The sequence below is a fragment of the Nannospalax galili genome, unplaced genomic scaffold (assembly GCF_000622305.1).
Source record: "Nannospalax galili isolate Female #2095 unplaced genomic scaffold, S.galili_v1.0 scaffold380, whole genome shotgun sequence".
NCBI lineage: Eukaryota > Metazoa > Chordata > Mammalia > Rodentia > Spalacidae > Nannospalax > Nannospalax galili.
Genome location: NW_008348568.1, coordinates 1,042,929 through 1,059,647, shown reverse-complemented (window position 1 = coordinate 1,059,647; position 16,719 = coordinate 1,042,929). Strand labels below are relative to the sequence as shown.

Below are 16,719 nucleotides of genomic sequence, written 5' to 3'. Positions count from 1 at the left end.
AACTCAATTAGTTACAATTGCTGTATTTCCCCACCTGTATGAGAGGGTCAGGGAGCGGTCAGATCAAAGGCTTCTTGGATCCTTTTGTTTACCACTAATGCCTCAAGTTCAGGTATTGTGAGGCTCTCCAGAAAACTTCTTCTTCCTGAATGGGCAGGTTAAGTACTGGTTTGCATGACACAAACTCAGTAAATGAGACTGCTGCAGCTCAATGATTAGCGGCTCCCGACACTCATTCAAAATGAATTTAAGAATGGGTCAGATCAAAGGCTTCTTGGATCCTTTTGTTTACCACTAATGCCTCAAGTTCAGGTATTGTGAGGCTCTCCAGAAAACTTCTTCTTCCTGAATGGGCAGGTTAAGTACTGGTTTGCATGACACAAACTCAGTAAATGAGACTGCTGCAGCTCAATGATTAGCGGCTCCCGACACTCATTCAAAATGAATTTAAGAATGGACCCAAACGGAAGCTTTTACAATTTTATTAGACTCTTAAAGAAAAATCCTCAGAGCAGGAGAGCTGGTAATCTTGGCAGCTGCCCTGAGGAGGTGAATACTGGGAAGAAGGAAAGAAAGCCATGACAGCCATGCAGGTTTAGAGCCTGCATGGAGGTCAGACATGGGGCTGACTTACAGCCCCATGGCTGGGAGAAGGAAGCTTTAGAAAAAAAGTGAAGAACTACAAGATGCTGGGGGCAGCCGAAAGCCTTAAAGAAAGCATGTTTAGTAAGAAAGGCATGAAGAAGAAAGGAGAAATTACGCTTTCCTGAAGAGTTCAGGAAAACCGACAGACTTGCGGAGACCTACAATACAAGGCTGTGGCTGGTCTGGAAGTTCTTCAGGGCTCTGAGGTAGTTCAGGCAGGTAATATTCACTACCTTATTAACACACCAGGTATTCTGCCCATCTATTTAGCATAACTTAAAGTGACCCTGCCTTCCTGGGAGTGGTTCTATCACCAGGTAATTGACCAGTGAGACTGGAAAAGTAGGATCCTCCAACAGATAGACATTTTTTAGTCTGGACTAGTTCAATTTATGGTGCTTACTGATATTCTAACATCAGCTTTCTGGAAAACAGACAAGACAGGAAGGAAGCAGCAGAGAAAGCTCTTAGGACTTCCAAGTTCAGAGCAAGTATGGAAGCACTTCAGAATGTGCTGCTTTGGGCAACCAGTTCTCCCACTGTGTTTCAGGGCTGCTCTATTGGAGGCCCAAAAGAGGCTTAGGACATCTGGGGGATCAGCTCTTATGATGATGTCCCCCAGAAAAGCCATGTACTGCTCCTTCTAACCCAGGAACCAAGTATGGATGAGACCAGGGGATTTCTATTTTCAGTGCCAGTCGCACTTATCCAACACTAAGTGGGTCTCTGGCCATAAAACAGAAGCAAAGGAACCCAAGACAATATGTAACCCATGTTTATCAGGGTAGATCAACTAAGTGACAGTCAGGGAGATGCCCCAACAAGGATTCTCAATAGCTCCTGGCAGGAGCCCTGAGAAATGTTAGCTGTAATGTTAGCTAAGGACCTCAGCTCACCAAATCTAAATTTATGGCTTCAATACCGAAAGGAACTTTAGGACTAGCTAACAGAATAAAGCTATTTTAATACAGGCTTAAGAATGAAGGTTAAGCCGAGCTTGGTGGTACACACTTTTAATCCCGGCACTGAGGCGAGACTTGTCATCATAATCATAGTAAGTTCCAGGCAAGCTGAGGCTACAGGGAGAACCTGTTCAAAAAAAGAAAAAAGAATGAGGGTTAAAAGAAAAAGAGCCAAGCTAGGAAAAATATGACCTGTCCAAGTGTGGATATAGCTTCCCAAAGGAAGGTGGCCTTTTAAAAAATCTTCTATTTTATGTTTATGAGTGTTTTGCCTACAGATATGTAAGTGTATTCATGTCATGCAATGCCTGTGGCAGCCAGAAAATGGTGTCAGTTCCCCTGGATCTGGGGTCGCAGATGGTTGTAAGCTGCCATGTGGGTGCTGGGCACCAAATCCAGGTCCTCTGCAAGAGTAGCTAGTGCTCTTAACTGCTAAGTCATCTCTTAAGCCCCATCAAATGGTAATTTTTAATACAGCTGGGAATCCCTTTTCTCTCTTTTATTTTAAAACAGGCCATAATCTATTTCCATATGGAACTTTGCTGTCTTAGGAAATAAAGATCAAAGAGGCAAGGTCAGAGAAAGAAATGAGAATAGGGAATTATTCCTGGAATTTATCTTTAGTTTTGACATAACTTATAAAAAATTTTAAGATCAATTTCTTATTTTTAATATCTTTTAACTTTAGTTTTTATAGCTCTTAATTTTTGTAAAATATCAATTATCATTTTAGATGACTTTAAATAACAAAGCAGCTTTCCCATTTGTGATTTTTTATTTATTTATTATTTATTTATTTGTTTATTTATTTTTACATGTATTGAGTATTGTAAGTGCATTATGAGTGTGCAATGCCAGCAGGAGCCAGAAGAGGGCAATAGATTCCCTGGAACTGGAGTTACCGATGGTTGTGAGTCACCCATGGCTGCAAGAGCAACTAGTACTCTTTACAGTTGAGCCATCTCTCCAGCCCCCCATCTGTGATTCTTTTTTATATTTTATTATTTTTATTTTATGTATATGAGTGTTATGCCTGCATATAGGTAATTGCACCTGTGTTGTGCAATGCCCATGGGGGACAGAAGAGGCTGTTGGATCCCCTGGAACTGGAGTTCCAGACAGTTGTTAGCTGCCATGTGGGTGCTGGGATTTGAATCCAGTCTTCTGCAAAAACAGTCAGTATTCTTAACCACTGAGCCATCTCTCCAGCGCCCCCATCTGTGATTTTTATTGCCTAAGACTTTTAGTTAAGTGTTCAAAATAAGCTAAGTTAGAGTGATATCAACTTTTTTTTTTTTGGTCTTTTTGAGACAAGGTCTCCCCCTGGAACTCACTATGTAGACCAGGCTGGCCTTGAACTCACAGAGATCCACCTGCCTCTGCCTCCCAAGTGCTGGGGTCAAAGGCCTGTGCCATCATGCTCGGCCAACTTGTTTTTAGTTGTATCTTCATCCTTCCCCCTTTCTTTTTAATACTAGCAAGTTGAATTACCATGCTAAACATGAAACCAGGTGAAGTAACAAATATCTGTTTGTTTTCTTCCAAACATTTCCCCCTTCCTTAGATTAGATATTGAAGGAGTGTCCAGGGGGGCAGGGAAGACTGGCAGCAAGTTAAAAAACCAAAATGCCTTCAGAGGTCTAAAAGCAAACAAAAAACAAAATGGATATCCAAAATCAAATGCTTTCAAAGCAAACAAAACAGACACCTTAAACCAAAAGCTTTGAAAGCAAACCAAAAACAGAAAGGTACCTACCACCAAACAGGATCCTAAACCGGTTCAAACAAATGGACTGTAGCCCAAACTAAGGAAGGCCCTAGGAAGCCCTGAAAAGAATGCATCAAAATCCAACTAAGGAGATAATGCTGGAGTGTTTGGATACAAGGGGCCCCATGCTGCCAGAACCTCACTCCCATATGGGTGTGTCTCCCAGGTGACTAATTACTCCAAGGGGTGGGGCCTGCCTCAGAGGATGGACTACTGAGGGGCTGCTGGGAGCCATCTTGGAACAGAAGCAGTGAGCCTCCTGAGTAACATGGAGCAACAGGCGTTGGAAATGCGGAACACGTGCTCAACGTGTGGGGAACTCAAGGACAGAATGGCCTGACATCTATAGACCTGGGGTGAGACCACTGGCCCCTGAGGCGTGGGTGAATGCTAGCAGTGACTATGGGCATGCTGCAGGAGGGATGTGGTATGGCAGACTCTGAGCTGCAGTGCAGAGCAGAGCTGCCCGGAGCTGAATGTTGCTGAGATAGGCACTGGGTATTCCTTTTGTTGTAAGTCACTCCCCTCTCCCCCCCATGACAATAATAAATGCCCATAAAGATATGTTATATGGTTTGTCTGATAGAGCAAGAGACCCCAAAAGAACTCTGGTAACAGGGTGTCTGGTGAAAAGTGGATCATTCTCAGGGTACCATGTTTGGGCACAATGTCTAGCAATAGAAAAACAACTCTCACCACAAAGGGAATAAAGGATAGCTTATTCTGGAGCCAACTGTGAGTGGCCATGGTCCAGGAACACAGATTTAGGTCATCCCAAATTCCACACTCCAACGTATTAACAGTTGATGACATTTTTATACTAACAGAACAAAGAAAGTCATAAATCAAGGTATTTGATAAATACATTGGTGGAAACATTAGGTAGGTGGGTTATAGCAAAGCAGGGTAAACTCTGCTATAGGCCTCAGATGGCATCTCACAGCATTCTTAGAGCCCTTTGGTTGTTTGCAAAGTAGGGGTCTGGTCATACACTTCAAAAGATTTACATAATGATCAACAAAGATGTTGGGTCAAGTACAGAGGAGAGCAATAAATGGCTTTATTAAGGGGGCTAAAGATGCCCCAAGATAACTTGGCAGTGGACTTGCAACATTCCAACTTTTCCACATCATTCAAGTTCTAATCTGTTAGCCATACAGAAGGATCAGAGGAAGGTGCAGTTCTTTTCAGGAACTTTCATCCACAAGGGTTTTTTAAAAAATGACACTTGTTATCAGTTTTCACCCCAGAAGCTATGTTTATCTGCTAATATTTATCAAAGCACTCTCACAGGTAATGTGCCACTCTCAGTGGTCATCAGAGAGCTGCTTTGGGCTTGTGGACCGTGTTTAATAAAGATAGAACTGATCAAAGTGCCAAGAATAGGTGTGTATTAGTCAGGGTTCTCCAAAGAAACAGAACCAGTAGAATGAATATATATGTATAGAGATTTATCAGTTTAGCTCACAGGATAGAGTCTGAGTAGTCCAACAATGGCTGCACCACACTGGAGAGGCTGAGAGTCCATAGTCGCTCAGTCCACGAGGCTGGATGTCTCAGTAGTCCCAATCTGGCAGTGAAGGTCTGACGAATTCCAAAAGATCAGCTAGTCTTCAGTCTACAGCAGCAAGATGAACTCACCAGCGAGAGAGAAGGCAAGCTGCACGAAGTCTGGTGTTTTCCTCTGCCTTGGCCTTTTATACCAGCTGCCATCAAAAGGTAATACCCACATTTAGGGTGTGTCTTCCGGCTTTAGATGATCCAATCAAGAAGATCTCTTTCATTTCAGTTAATCCCAGATCCAATCAAGTTGACACCCAGGATTAGCTATCACAAGGTGTTAGCCATAAAAGGGAAGCAATATAACACTCCCTCCCCTTAAGGCTCAGAGAACATCATGGAAGAGGGAACAGAAAGATTGTAAGAGCCAGAGGTCAGGGAGGACGAGCAAAACAGTGACTTCTGGACATGAACTCACAGCAGCCGCAGTTGCCTGCCCAAGATCAAGCCAGTCAACATTGTAGCATGGAAGGGGGAGGGGCTCATGATCCCCACTCCTAGCTGAGAAGCTATTGACTGTCAATGGCTTCTGGGGGAGAGTCAGCTTTAATTAAGGGCATGGCCTCTGGTAAGTCAACTGTGCTCCTGCAGATGGCTCCATACACATGCCTATGTGAGCAGCACAAACTAGACTTGGTGGCTCATTAAAAAAGAGAAAAGAAAGAAGAGGATATGAAGTTGGGAAGGAGTGAGGAGGTAGGAGAACTTCAGAGGAGTTAGGAAGAGAAGTAGAGGTGAATATAATCAAAATGCATGGTTTAAAATTTTCAGTTATTAAAAAATACATTTAAAAACAAAATAAAGAACATGTGCACCATAGGAAAGAAAAAGAGTAAGGAAGTAGATGCTGCTCTAGAAAGTAAGAAGCTATAAACTAAACTAGGGGTCCAGGAAAGCTGACCTGTGAGAATTACCATCAAGCGATTGGGTTAATTAGGTTTTTCACTGTTGTGACCAAATACCTTAGAGAAACCATTTAAAGGAGGGAGGATTTATTTGGGCTCAGTTTTAGGGCATGGTGAGATGGTTCCTTTGCTTCTGGGCCACAGTGAGGAGCATCATGACTGATGCTCCTGGTGGCCTAGAAGAAGACACAGGGGTACCAGGGACAATGTCCCTTTAGGGATATACCCTCAGTGATCTACCTCCTCGAGCTAGGCGCCACCTCCTAAAGTTTCCAGTATCTCCCCAAATAGCACCATTGGCTGCAGACCAAGTGTGCAACACATAAGCCTTTGAGAGGACATTTCATATCCAAACCATAACATTGGCATTTTAAGAATCAGTTAGAGGAAAGGTTTAGCTTCTAAATCCTTTGATCAGTCGTTTCTTTTCCTCTTCCCTAGCTCAGTGCAATGCTTTACTTGAGCACACAATCAATAGTAGAAGTTTTCCATTGTTGATGGTAGCATGTCTGGAAAAGCAAGGGTTCTACTCTCCCAAGCAGTCTAATTTGAAATCTTCTCATAAGCCTGTATTCTGCTTTTTCAACATTACTTGTTAAAACCAAAAGACATTTGTGTTCTAATTTGATGTGTATGAGTGTATTGCTTGCATATAAGTGTACCCATATAGTACAATGCCCTTGGAGGTCAGAAGAAGGTGTGGATTCCCTAGAACTGGAGTTAGGGACAGTTGTTAGCCGCCATATGGGTCCTGGGAATCAAACCCAGATCCTCTGCAAGAGCAGCCAGTGCTCTTAACCATGGAGCCATCTCTCTAGCCCAGAACCTTGGTTCTTAAAGTAGCAACTAGTAACACTGGTTATAATTTTGCCTAGTATAGAAAAAGAAAAGTTTAGATAGTAACATGATTCATCCCCAAATGAAACTCTAGGTCAAGGAGCGTAGGAAGGGGATGGAAAGATTGCGCCAAAAAAGCCTGTCTTAAAAGAAAGCTCTCATCAATGCATTGGCCTTGAATTAACAATATATTATTTATTTATATGCTATTTATTTTTCTCCTCCACTACCATTAGGAAAAGATGGTTAACAAAATTATTTCCCTGGTGTAACAAATTGATAAGCATTTCCAGAAAACAGTTAAGCCATATGCCTTTAAACCTTCATCTCAAAAACCAAAACAGGGGCTGGGAAGATGGCTCAGCAGCTAAAAGCATGTACTGCACTTGTAGAGGACTGGACCTCCGTTCCCAGCACCCATGATAGGTGGCTCACAACTGCCTGTAATTCCAGCTCCAGAGAATTCAACACCCTTCTTCTGGCTCCCTGGGGTACTTCCACACATTTGCACATACGTATGTACACACACACACACACACACACACACACACACACACACATAAATCCTTTTAAAATGAACAAAAACTTACTTGTGTCCTGTGACTCAGCAATCCCAATTACAAAACAAAAGAGTCACAATCATAATAGCAAAACAGATAAAATACCAAAAAAAGGGGAGGGTACTGTTTATAACAGTGTTGTTTTTTAAATTATTTTGAGGGGCAGCACTAGTGATTGAACCTAGGGTCTCACATACAAAAGACAAGTGCTCTACCACCAAACTATATCCCCATCCATTCTCAGATTCCGGAGTGGCTGGAATTAACAGTGTGCCACTAGGCCTGGGAAGTACTGGGTTGTTTTTTGATGTTGTTTTGTTTTTTGAGACAGGGTCTCCCTGTAGCCTCCATTGTCCTAGAACTCACTATGTACTCCAGACTGACTTTGATCTCACAGAAATCTACCTGCCCCTGCCTCTGAAGTGCTGGAATTAAAAGTGTGTGCCACCATGCCCAGCTACAAGAAGTGTTATTTGTAATAGCAAACAATTAGAAACAATAAAAACATCTACTATTAGATGGAACACCCATTCAATATGTTATTAAACTTTTTAAAACATAAATGAATGATCTAATATTAAGAAAAAATCAAAACACAAATGCAAATCAAAAGCACTTTGAGATTTTTATCCTATGCCAGTCATAACAGTCAAGATTAAAAAAAAAAAAGATAAAAAATGCTAGCAAAGGGAAAAGGAAACACTTCTTCACTGCTGGTGGGAGTACAAACGGGTGTAGCCAATCAGTGTGGAAGTGCCTCAGAAACCTAGAAATAGGGCTGGCAAGATGGTTCAGTGGGTAAAGACACTTGCCACCAAGGCTGACAACCTGGGTTCAGTCCCTGAGACCCACGTGGCGGAAGGAGAGAACTGACTCCTGCAAGGTCATTATGTAAATGTGCCACATTTTCTTTTTTAATTTTTAAAAAATATTTTATTATTTTTATTTTATGTGTATGAGTGTATTGCCGGAATGTGAGTGCACCTATGTATTGCAGTGCTGTGGAGGTCAGAAGAGGGCATCAGAGTCCCCTGAAACTGGCGTTAAGGATAATTCTTAGCTGCCATGTGGGTACTGAGAATCAAACCTGGATCCTCTGCAAGAGCAGTCAGTGCTCCTAACCACTGAGCCATCTCTCCAGCCCCAGTAAATGTACCACATTTTCATTATCCATTCATCAGTTGGTGGATATCTATGTTGTTTCTATTTCCTTGTGTATTAGTCACTTTTCTATTGCTGTGATAAAACACCATAACCAAGGCTACTCATAGATGGAAGAGTTTATTTGGGCTTACAGTTCCCAAGGGCTGAGTCCATCGTGGCAGGGAAGCATGCTAGCAAGCAGCAGGCGTGGTGGCTGGAGCAGGAGGCTGAACACTCACATCTCCAAGAGCAAACAGGAAGTAGAGAGGGAGACTGGAAGTAGAAGTAGGCTATGAACTGTCAAAGTCCCCTCCCAGTGCTGGGAACCAAACTAGGGTCTTCTGGAAGAGCAGCAAGTGTTCTTAGTCACTTAGACACCTCATCAGCTGCAGTATACGACATTTACATTTTTTGTTTTAATAGAGCCGGGTTTGGTGGTGATTGCCTATAATCCCAGCACCTGGGAAGCAGAGGCAGGTGGATCTCTGTGAGATGGAAGCCAGCCTTATCTCCACAGTGAGTTCCAGGCCTGCTGGGACTACAGGGAGACCCTGTCTCTAAAAGAGAAAAACAAATTTTTGTTTTAAATAATAACAATACCATAGCCATTTAACGATATCCTATTATATCTTAAACATCATGACAGGGGGTTTGCGAACATTCATTTAATCCTTACAGTAACCTCACAAACTAGGCATTACTTCGTCTTACAGATGAGGGAACTGAGCCTCAAAACAGTTAGTTACTTGACACAGTTTGTGAGACTGACCATTTTATACCACCTCATAGCTGTTACCTTGCATCTGAATTTCAGCTTCAATAGCACCATTTAATTGTCAAGCATTATTTGAATTCTTAGTCGTCTAGGATTAAAAAACACAGTTGGGAGATACCACAATTTAGGTAATTTGGGCGATAGTATATATAACATACAAAGGTGGAAAGAAGGTGGGAGCTGTGTAAAAGCCAATGTTTCCCCTTTTTTTAAATGCAGAAAATCATCCCTAAATATTTTCAAATACCTTTGTTAGTTTCTTTCTTTTTTAATAATATCACAATATAAAAAAGTGCAATTGTGGGGCTGAAGAGATAGCTCAGTGAGTACGAGCACGGGCTGCTTTTACAGAGGACCCGGAATTAATTCCCAGCACCCACATGCCAGCTAGCAACAGTCTGTAACGCCAGTTCCAGGGGAGCCAAGACCCTTTTCTGACCTCGGCAGGCATTACACAACACACCCATGTAGCAATGCACTCATACACAAAAATAAATAATAAATTAAAAAGTGCAATTGTTTGGGTGGTATCAGATATAGCATAATGAAACAAGAAATAAACCACATGTACCTCAGCTACCCACCAGAGAGAGCCCTTTACAGCAGGCACAACTGGCCCTATCTAGTTCCACATTTCTATATGTATCTCTCCATATTCCTTATAAAATATATTTTGAATCCAACAGTAAGCTGAAATCCTAGGCAACTCAAAAGAGTCTTGAACTTCCTTTAACACTAGTCAGAGGAAGAAAATAGGATATATGTAATACTTTCCAAAAGCATCATTTCTACAGAACATATGGTGAGGTCTCATTTATCAGATCCATACAACCGAGCATACAAAAAAGGCAAAATAAGAACTGTCAGTCCTGGAGCTAAGGAACCAGTGCCCAAAAGCAAAGCACAAAATTAGTGTGTTAATTGTTAGAAAAATAACCTAGTACCTGATCCGATCAGGAATTATGTAACGAGATAACTCAGGGAAAAGGGAACATTCAAAAATAGAATTTGGGATCCTACCTCCTAGTGTGATTTTGGTCAAGACAGTGAGACCATTATTAGGTAATACACTTGGCTGAACATAAATTAGAACATAATAATCACCAGAGCACCCTACTCTTGACCCAAGGCTTTAAAACTCTATTCCACTTCCACACTATTGTAATTCCTTTGGAAAAACAAAAACACCAGACCACATTCACAGTATTAAAGGAATTATCTGAGTCTGTCAATAACGATGCTCTTGAGAGAGAGAACTTTAACGATATTTACAACAGCCACTAGTCACGTGTGGCTATTGAGGACTTAGCAAGTAGCTAGTGCAACTAAGGAACTGGGTTTTCAATTTCACTTCATCTGAACTGGTATTTACTTAGCACACATGGTTTGAGTCTATGGTATGGGCCCCATAGTCCTAGATGCTACAAATTTTTTAGCAAATAAAACACATTTTTAACAATGAAGCTTTTCTTTTTAAAGACACAGCCAAATATCCAGGAAATCATTATTTGCTCAAAAATTCTGTTTCTCTGGGTAAATCCACAAGGCCAATAATGACCTATCTCCATTCATTAAAGACAAGAGAAAATATTCAGTGGTAATCCTAACTTCCAGTTTTCATGTCTTTTTGTTTAGTCCTGGAATTACTCTTTATATTTTCCTGTGAGGCTATTCCTTTCTTACCTTAAACTTAAATAATATTAATAATTTCTCCTGTTTTTCAGTCTTCTCTCACTGGACAGATCTCATATCCTGATGATCTGGTCTTCCCATCCTCTAGACTGGGAGAAATTGACTTTTTCCAGATCTTTAGACAACTACAACAAAGACATTTCAGAGTGCAATATCATAGAACACCTTAATTATAATGGTCCAATGAGCAAAAACAAAAAACAACAACAAAACACTGATTCTGGGAGTCAGGAAGAATTTAAGACTGAAAATGTACGGATGAGGCGCATTTCCCCTGAACAGCTTTCCCAGGTCCATTCATGAAGAAAATCCCTCACTTCAGAAGGTTCCAAAGACTTTTCTGTGTGAATTTTGCGATGCTGACTGAGGTAGGCACTTCTGCTGAAGCATTTCTCACAGTCAGCACATTTGTAAGGTTTCTCTCCTATGTGGGTCCTCTGGTGCCTGATCAGGTTGAAACTCTGACTGAAGCGTTCACCACAGTCAGGACATTTATAAGGTTTCTCTCCCGTGTGTGTCCTTTGGTGAATCACTAGGGTAGAGCTCTGACTGAAAGTTTTCCAGCACTCAGAACACCTATAAGGCTTTTCTCCAGTATGTGTTCTCTGATGTCTAATGAGATGGGAGCTAAGGCCAAAGCATTTCCCACATTCACAGCATTTATATGGCTTCTCTCCTGTTTGGACTCTGCATTCTTCTATCACACTGTAACTCTGATGCACTCTTTCTTCTTTTTCAGTATTTCCATAGGATTTCCCTTCTATGTGCATTTTCCGGTGTGTTATAAGGTTTGAACTTCGACTGAAGGTCTTTCCACACTCTGGACACAGATAGGGCTTTTCTCCTGTATGTATTCTCTGATGCTTTATTAGAGTAGAATTACAACTGAAGCTTTTTCCACATTCAAGACATTTGTAAGGCTTTTCACCTGTGTGTGTCCGCTGGTGGCGAATGAGACTGGAACTCTGACTGAAGCTCTTTCCACAATCAGGGCACCTGTAGGGTTTTTCTCCAGTGTGAGTCCTCTGGTGTTCTATTAGAACATAGCTGTGACTGAAGCCTTTTCCACAAACAGGACATTCGTAAGGCTTTTCACCAGTATGTGATCTGTGATGCTGAATAAGGTGTGAGCTGCTACTGAAACTCTTTCCACAGTCAGGACATTGATAGGGCTTCTCTCCTGTGTGAGTTCTCTCATGGATAATAAGATGGGAAGTATTACTGAAATTTTTCCCACACTCACCACACTGGTAGGGCTTCTCCCCTGTGTGTATTCGCAGATGCTGAATCAGGTGAGAACTGTTACAAAAGCATTTCCCACATTCAGAACATATATAAGGCTTTTGTCTTGAGTGGCTCTTCTGGTGTGTATACAAGTGAGAATTATTGCTGAAGCTTTTCCAACATTGAGAACATTTGTAGGATTTCCCTCCAAAGGAGGAATTCCCCTGGACAGATGTGTTGACATCTTCTCTTGGATCCCATTCTCCATGATGGGGTTTTTCCTCCTCTTTCTCTATAGAATGTTCCCAAATCTCTGATTTACCATCATTCTCATAAGAATCATGACACCAAACCTTATCTCCATAAGACCATGCTGGCATTTCTTCTGTATCTTCATACTTAGAATTTTGTGGACCATGTCTTTTAGACCATTTTGGCACCTTCTCCTTTAGCTGATCTGCCTTAATTTTATTGTTTAGAAGAGTTTCTAAATTATTCTTATTTTCATCTCCTGAAAAAATAATTTTAAAAGTTAACAAAACATATTCACTAATCTTGCCAGACAAATTCTGAATTAAAGTGAGAAAAATAACAATGTAAAACCTCATATTTTATGTAAAAACTTAAAAATTTTTTGAGATTATGTATATGTATGTATGTATGTATGTATGCATGCATGCATGCATGGGGAGTAATTTGCAAGTGAGTGCAGGTGCCTGAGGAGGCCAGCTGACCTCCAATTCCATGGAGCTAGGGCTACAGGCAGTTGTGATTCACCTGATATGGACACGAGGAACCAAACTCAGGCTCTCCACAAGAGTAGTATGCTTTTTTTTTTTTTTTTTTTTTTTTTTTTTTTTTGTCTTTTTGAAACAGGGTCTCCCATAGCCCCAGCTAGCCTGGAGCTCACTATGTAGACTAGGCAGGCCCCAAACTCACATAGATCCACCTGCCTTGGCCTCCCGAGCGCTGGGACTACAGGCGTGTACCACCACACCAGGCCATAGTATGCACGTTTAATAGCTGAGCCATCTCTACAGCTCCTATAACAATGTTTTGGTTTGGGGGAAGGGGCGTTTTTATTTTTTTAAAACAGGGTCTCACTATATAGGCCAGGTTGGCCTGGAATTCATAGAGATATGCCTGTCTCTGCCTGCTGAGTGCTGGGACTACAGGGCTGTACCACCATGCCTGGCTCTATGTTTTTATTTGTTTTTGTTGTTGCTGTTGGGTGGTTTGCTTTTGTTTGTTTGTTTTGTTTTATTAGACAGGGTCTCTCTGTAACCCAACTGGCCTGGAACTTACTATGTAGATCAGGCTAGCCTTGATCTCACAGAGATCTGTCTCCTCGGACTCCCAAGTGCTGGGATTAAAGGCATGTGCTACTACACCTGGCTTTATAATAATGTTTTTTGTTTATATTTTATGTGTATGATGTACTACCTGCATGTATGTAAGTGCACTCAAGTCATACAATGCCTACAGAAGTCAGAGGAGGGTGTCAGACCCCCTGAAGCTGGAGTTACAGACAATTGTTAGCCACCATGTGGGTGCTGGGAATCAAACCTAGGTCCTCTGCAAGAACAGTGTTCTTAACTGCTGAGCTATCTCTCAGCCCCTATAGTATTGTTTTTAAAGCTAGTTTTTCTTCTTTTACTCTGTGTGTTTCCTAGTAGCAGGTGAATTTGTTGTTCTTATTCATTTCACAAATGAAGCATTTGAACTATTGCAAGAAAATCCCAAGGGAGCTATCAATCTAAAAATTAGTGCATTTAGCTTTATTCTTGAAGATTTAAAAGGAGAAAAGGGACCTGAACCTAAACAGAATGCTGTGTGAGGTTAAAAACTAGACAATATCTCAGTTAAAATATGAGCAAAAATAGAAATAATAGATACTAACAAGAAGAGAAGCTTTGCATTTATCTAATTAATCATAAATATATACCAGATAGATATTATTCCTTTTATTCTTAAAGGTGAGAAAACTGAGTTACCAACCTACAAGTGACACAGCACAGAATCAAAATCAAGTTTATCTCATTTGAACATCCTGTCTCTTCTAAGCAATATCTATAACATCTTATAACAAATTTCCTAAGGATTGAGATCTTGATCCCTCACCTGTAAAGATGCTTTTCAAACTCTCCCACTTTGGGAAATTTGAATCTGAGAACAACAGCTCTTTTCCTTGCTCCATCACAATGACCACACCCAGGCTAAGGATGGAAAGTCCTGCAGAAGGAAGCAGTGGTCATTGTTAGAGATATTTGGAGAAGTTTAGTTCTTCATCTTCCTTCCCAACCATCACAACAATATAATGAAACATGATCCTTAGAAGTCAGTTTTTAAAAAACTTATCCTAGATGGAAGTATTCAGAATTAAGAGTTAACCTCCTAGCCGGGCATGGTGGCACATGCCTTTAATCCCAGCACTTGGGAGGCAGAGGCAGGCAGATCTCTGTGAGTTCGGAGCCAGCCTGGTCTACATAGTGAGGTCCAAGACAGCTGGGGCTACAGGGAGACCCTGTCTCAAAAAGACAAAAATTTTTTTTTCAACCTATTTCTATTACAATTAAATAGTAGAATTATTTTTAATAATTTCATTTTAATGAAATTTTAAACTTCAGCATAGCATTTATAACGATAATTTATATTACTAGCTATTATAACTGTCTTTGCTTTAAAGCCTGATGACTGATGATCAAGTTTCAAAGAGAGAATGAACATCCATGAAGGCTTAGAAATTCTTTTAATTGAAAAGAACAAGGTTTTTGTTTTTGAAAGGCACTAATACTAAAACGTAAAGATATCAAGGAAGCCATATGCAGGTCCAAGGAGCAGCTAAAGAGAGAGGTTCTTGTTGAGGTTTGAAGCCACTTTCAAAGGGACACTTATATAATCCCTAACAAGCAATTAAGAGAAAGCAGGTCTAGAATAATTTTATCCACTTACTCCTAAATAAAAAAGAGAGTCGAAAAAGGGACTTCCCCCTTTCCTGCTCTTAGATTCTAAGTCTATCATAACCACAATGTGTATGTCAGCCTAAGCTATCTTCTGGAGCTAACTGCAATCCCTGGCCTACTTTAAGGGACTAGGAAATGTGACCTGCCAGTGGAAGGTACTTAGATACAGGTGAGGCATCCCTTTCGGTGTGTAAAGAGTAGCAAGATTAGGGGCGGGGTGAGGGGGGCCTGAATGGATGACAGAAGCATACACAAGTGGTCATTCTTTCCCTACTATGTACTGCTTATGTACCAAGTAGTGAACTAAGTAACATGTTCCTAATTCTCACAACTGGCCAAAGTTGTTATCTTTAAAATCTGTAAACAGTATCCTATGGATGGAGTAGTGAACTAAGTAACATGTTCCTAATTCTCACAACTGGCCAAAGTTGTATGACAATTTTAGATCTTTAAAATCTGTAAACAGTATCCTATGGATGGTTTTATAGCTGTTTCACAAGGCACTAAGACGTTTTCCTAAGGTCACACAGCCAGAAAAGGGTAGAGCAGGATTGGTTCCCGAGCTGACTGGACGTTCGCTTTGACAGCACCTATTACAGTAAGGCACAGCAGGAAGGGGCACTGAGCATAAACCCCAACTGCAAAGGATGCTCAATAGTTTTACAAACATCTGCATTCCCAAACGTTAAATCCCAGTGAGCCAACAATCATACACAGCAACTAAAAACCGGCTTGTATAAAGGTGAAAGAGATTGAAATTACATCCAGTTTTTGACGAAAACAAAAACTACACACCTGATGCAAACAAAACAAAGAACCCTAAATCACACACACAAAAAGGATAGTTTTCCAAATGCCAAAATGTTTTGCTATCTCAGTTACACAAAGAGCGTGTCGCAGATTCCCATCTCACCACTTTCCCTGGATTATCATTAAATCTGGTAGTAAAGGAGCCCTGGCTTTGCAAAACAGGCAAATCCAGGTCATGGATGGAACTCAAAGGTAGTTCTTAAGGTGTCACTGCACAGAGAACAGCCGCTTTCACTACTCTGGGGCGGGCGAACAGGTGGTGCGGGTGGGGCTGTGCCTGGCTTTCCTGCACCTGGGCGCTGGCGTGCACTGTGGAGCCCGGGAGGCTGGCACATCCGCGCGGACGCGCTTGCCAGCCTAGGGGACTTAACTGAAGAACCCGAGGAGCAGAGGTGCTGCGCCTGCGCCCGGCAAGCCACGGGGCCCTCTCCCGGGATGCACCCCGGATGCTGCGGGACCCGCGCCTCCTTTCCCCACAGAAACTCACTGTTTCAGGGCTTGCACAGTGGGCGCCGGGCACCCCGAGTCGCTCCAGAGGTCCTGGAGGAAGGTAGCCCGCCCCTTCAGACCCCACCAGCCTCCAACCCGGAAGACAGAAACAGGAAGTACCCCCAACACCGTCCGTGGCTGGCTTTGCCGCGGCCTCTCTAGGAAACAGGGGTGGGCAAGTCTCGTTCACCTTAACCCTTAGGATCACGGAGAATTCCCTTCTGGTGAGGTGATTCACGCGCTGTGATCCTCTTTCTCTGTGATCCTATCCTCAGTATAGGGCCTGGCTGGAGATGGTACTTCCCTTCCATCAGGGCATTACCAGGTTCATCATCACAGTCACCACCATCAGCCCCCGAATCAAAATAAAATATTTAAGCTCTTGT

General features: G+C 41.8%; 1 protein-coding gene across 2 annotated transcripts; it reads right to left on the bottom strand.

Moving 5' to 3' along the window:
• Window positions 1-9,560: 9,560 nt before the first annotated feature.
• On the bottom strand, window positions 9,561-16,429 carry Znf572 (zinc finger protein 572). Of its 2 annotated transcripts, XM_029569554.1 has the most exons (3): window positions 16,332-16,429; window positions 14,193-14,303; window positions 9,561-12,582 (listed from the first exon to the last, which is right to left on the bottom strand). In XM_029569554.1, exons 2-3 carry the CDS (start codon window positions 14,266-14,268, stop codon window positions 11,075-11,077), a joined length of 1,584 nt encoding a protein of 527 aa, XP_029425414.1. In that variant the 5' UTR covers window positions 14,269-14,303; window positions 16,332-16,429; the 3' UTR covers window positions 9,561-11,074. The 2 variants fall into 2 exon arrangements, with proteins under 2 accessions (XP_029425414.1, XP_029425415.1); XM_029569555.1 differs by lacking the exon at window positions 14,193-14,303 and having other exon boundaries at window positions 16,332-16,416.
• Between the last annotated feature and the right edge of the window lie 290 nt (window positions 16,430-16,719).

Coding starts and splice junctions, on each gene's coding strand:
- Znf572 (XM_029569554.1), bottom strand. CDS start 14,268: ATGGAGCAAGGAAAAGAGCTGTTGTTCTCAGATTCAAATTTCCCAAAG. Junction 12,583..14,192: donor TTTGAAAAGCATCTTTACAG/GTGAGGGATCAA, acceptor TTATTTTTTCAG/GAGATGAAAATAAGAATAAT.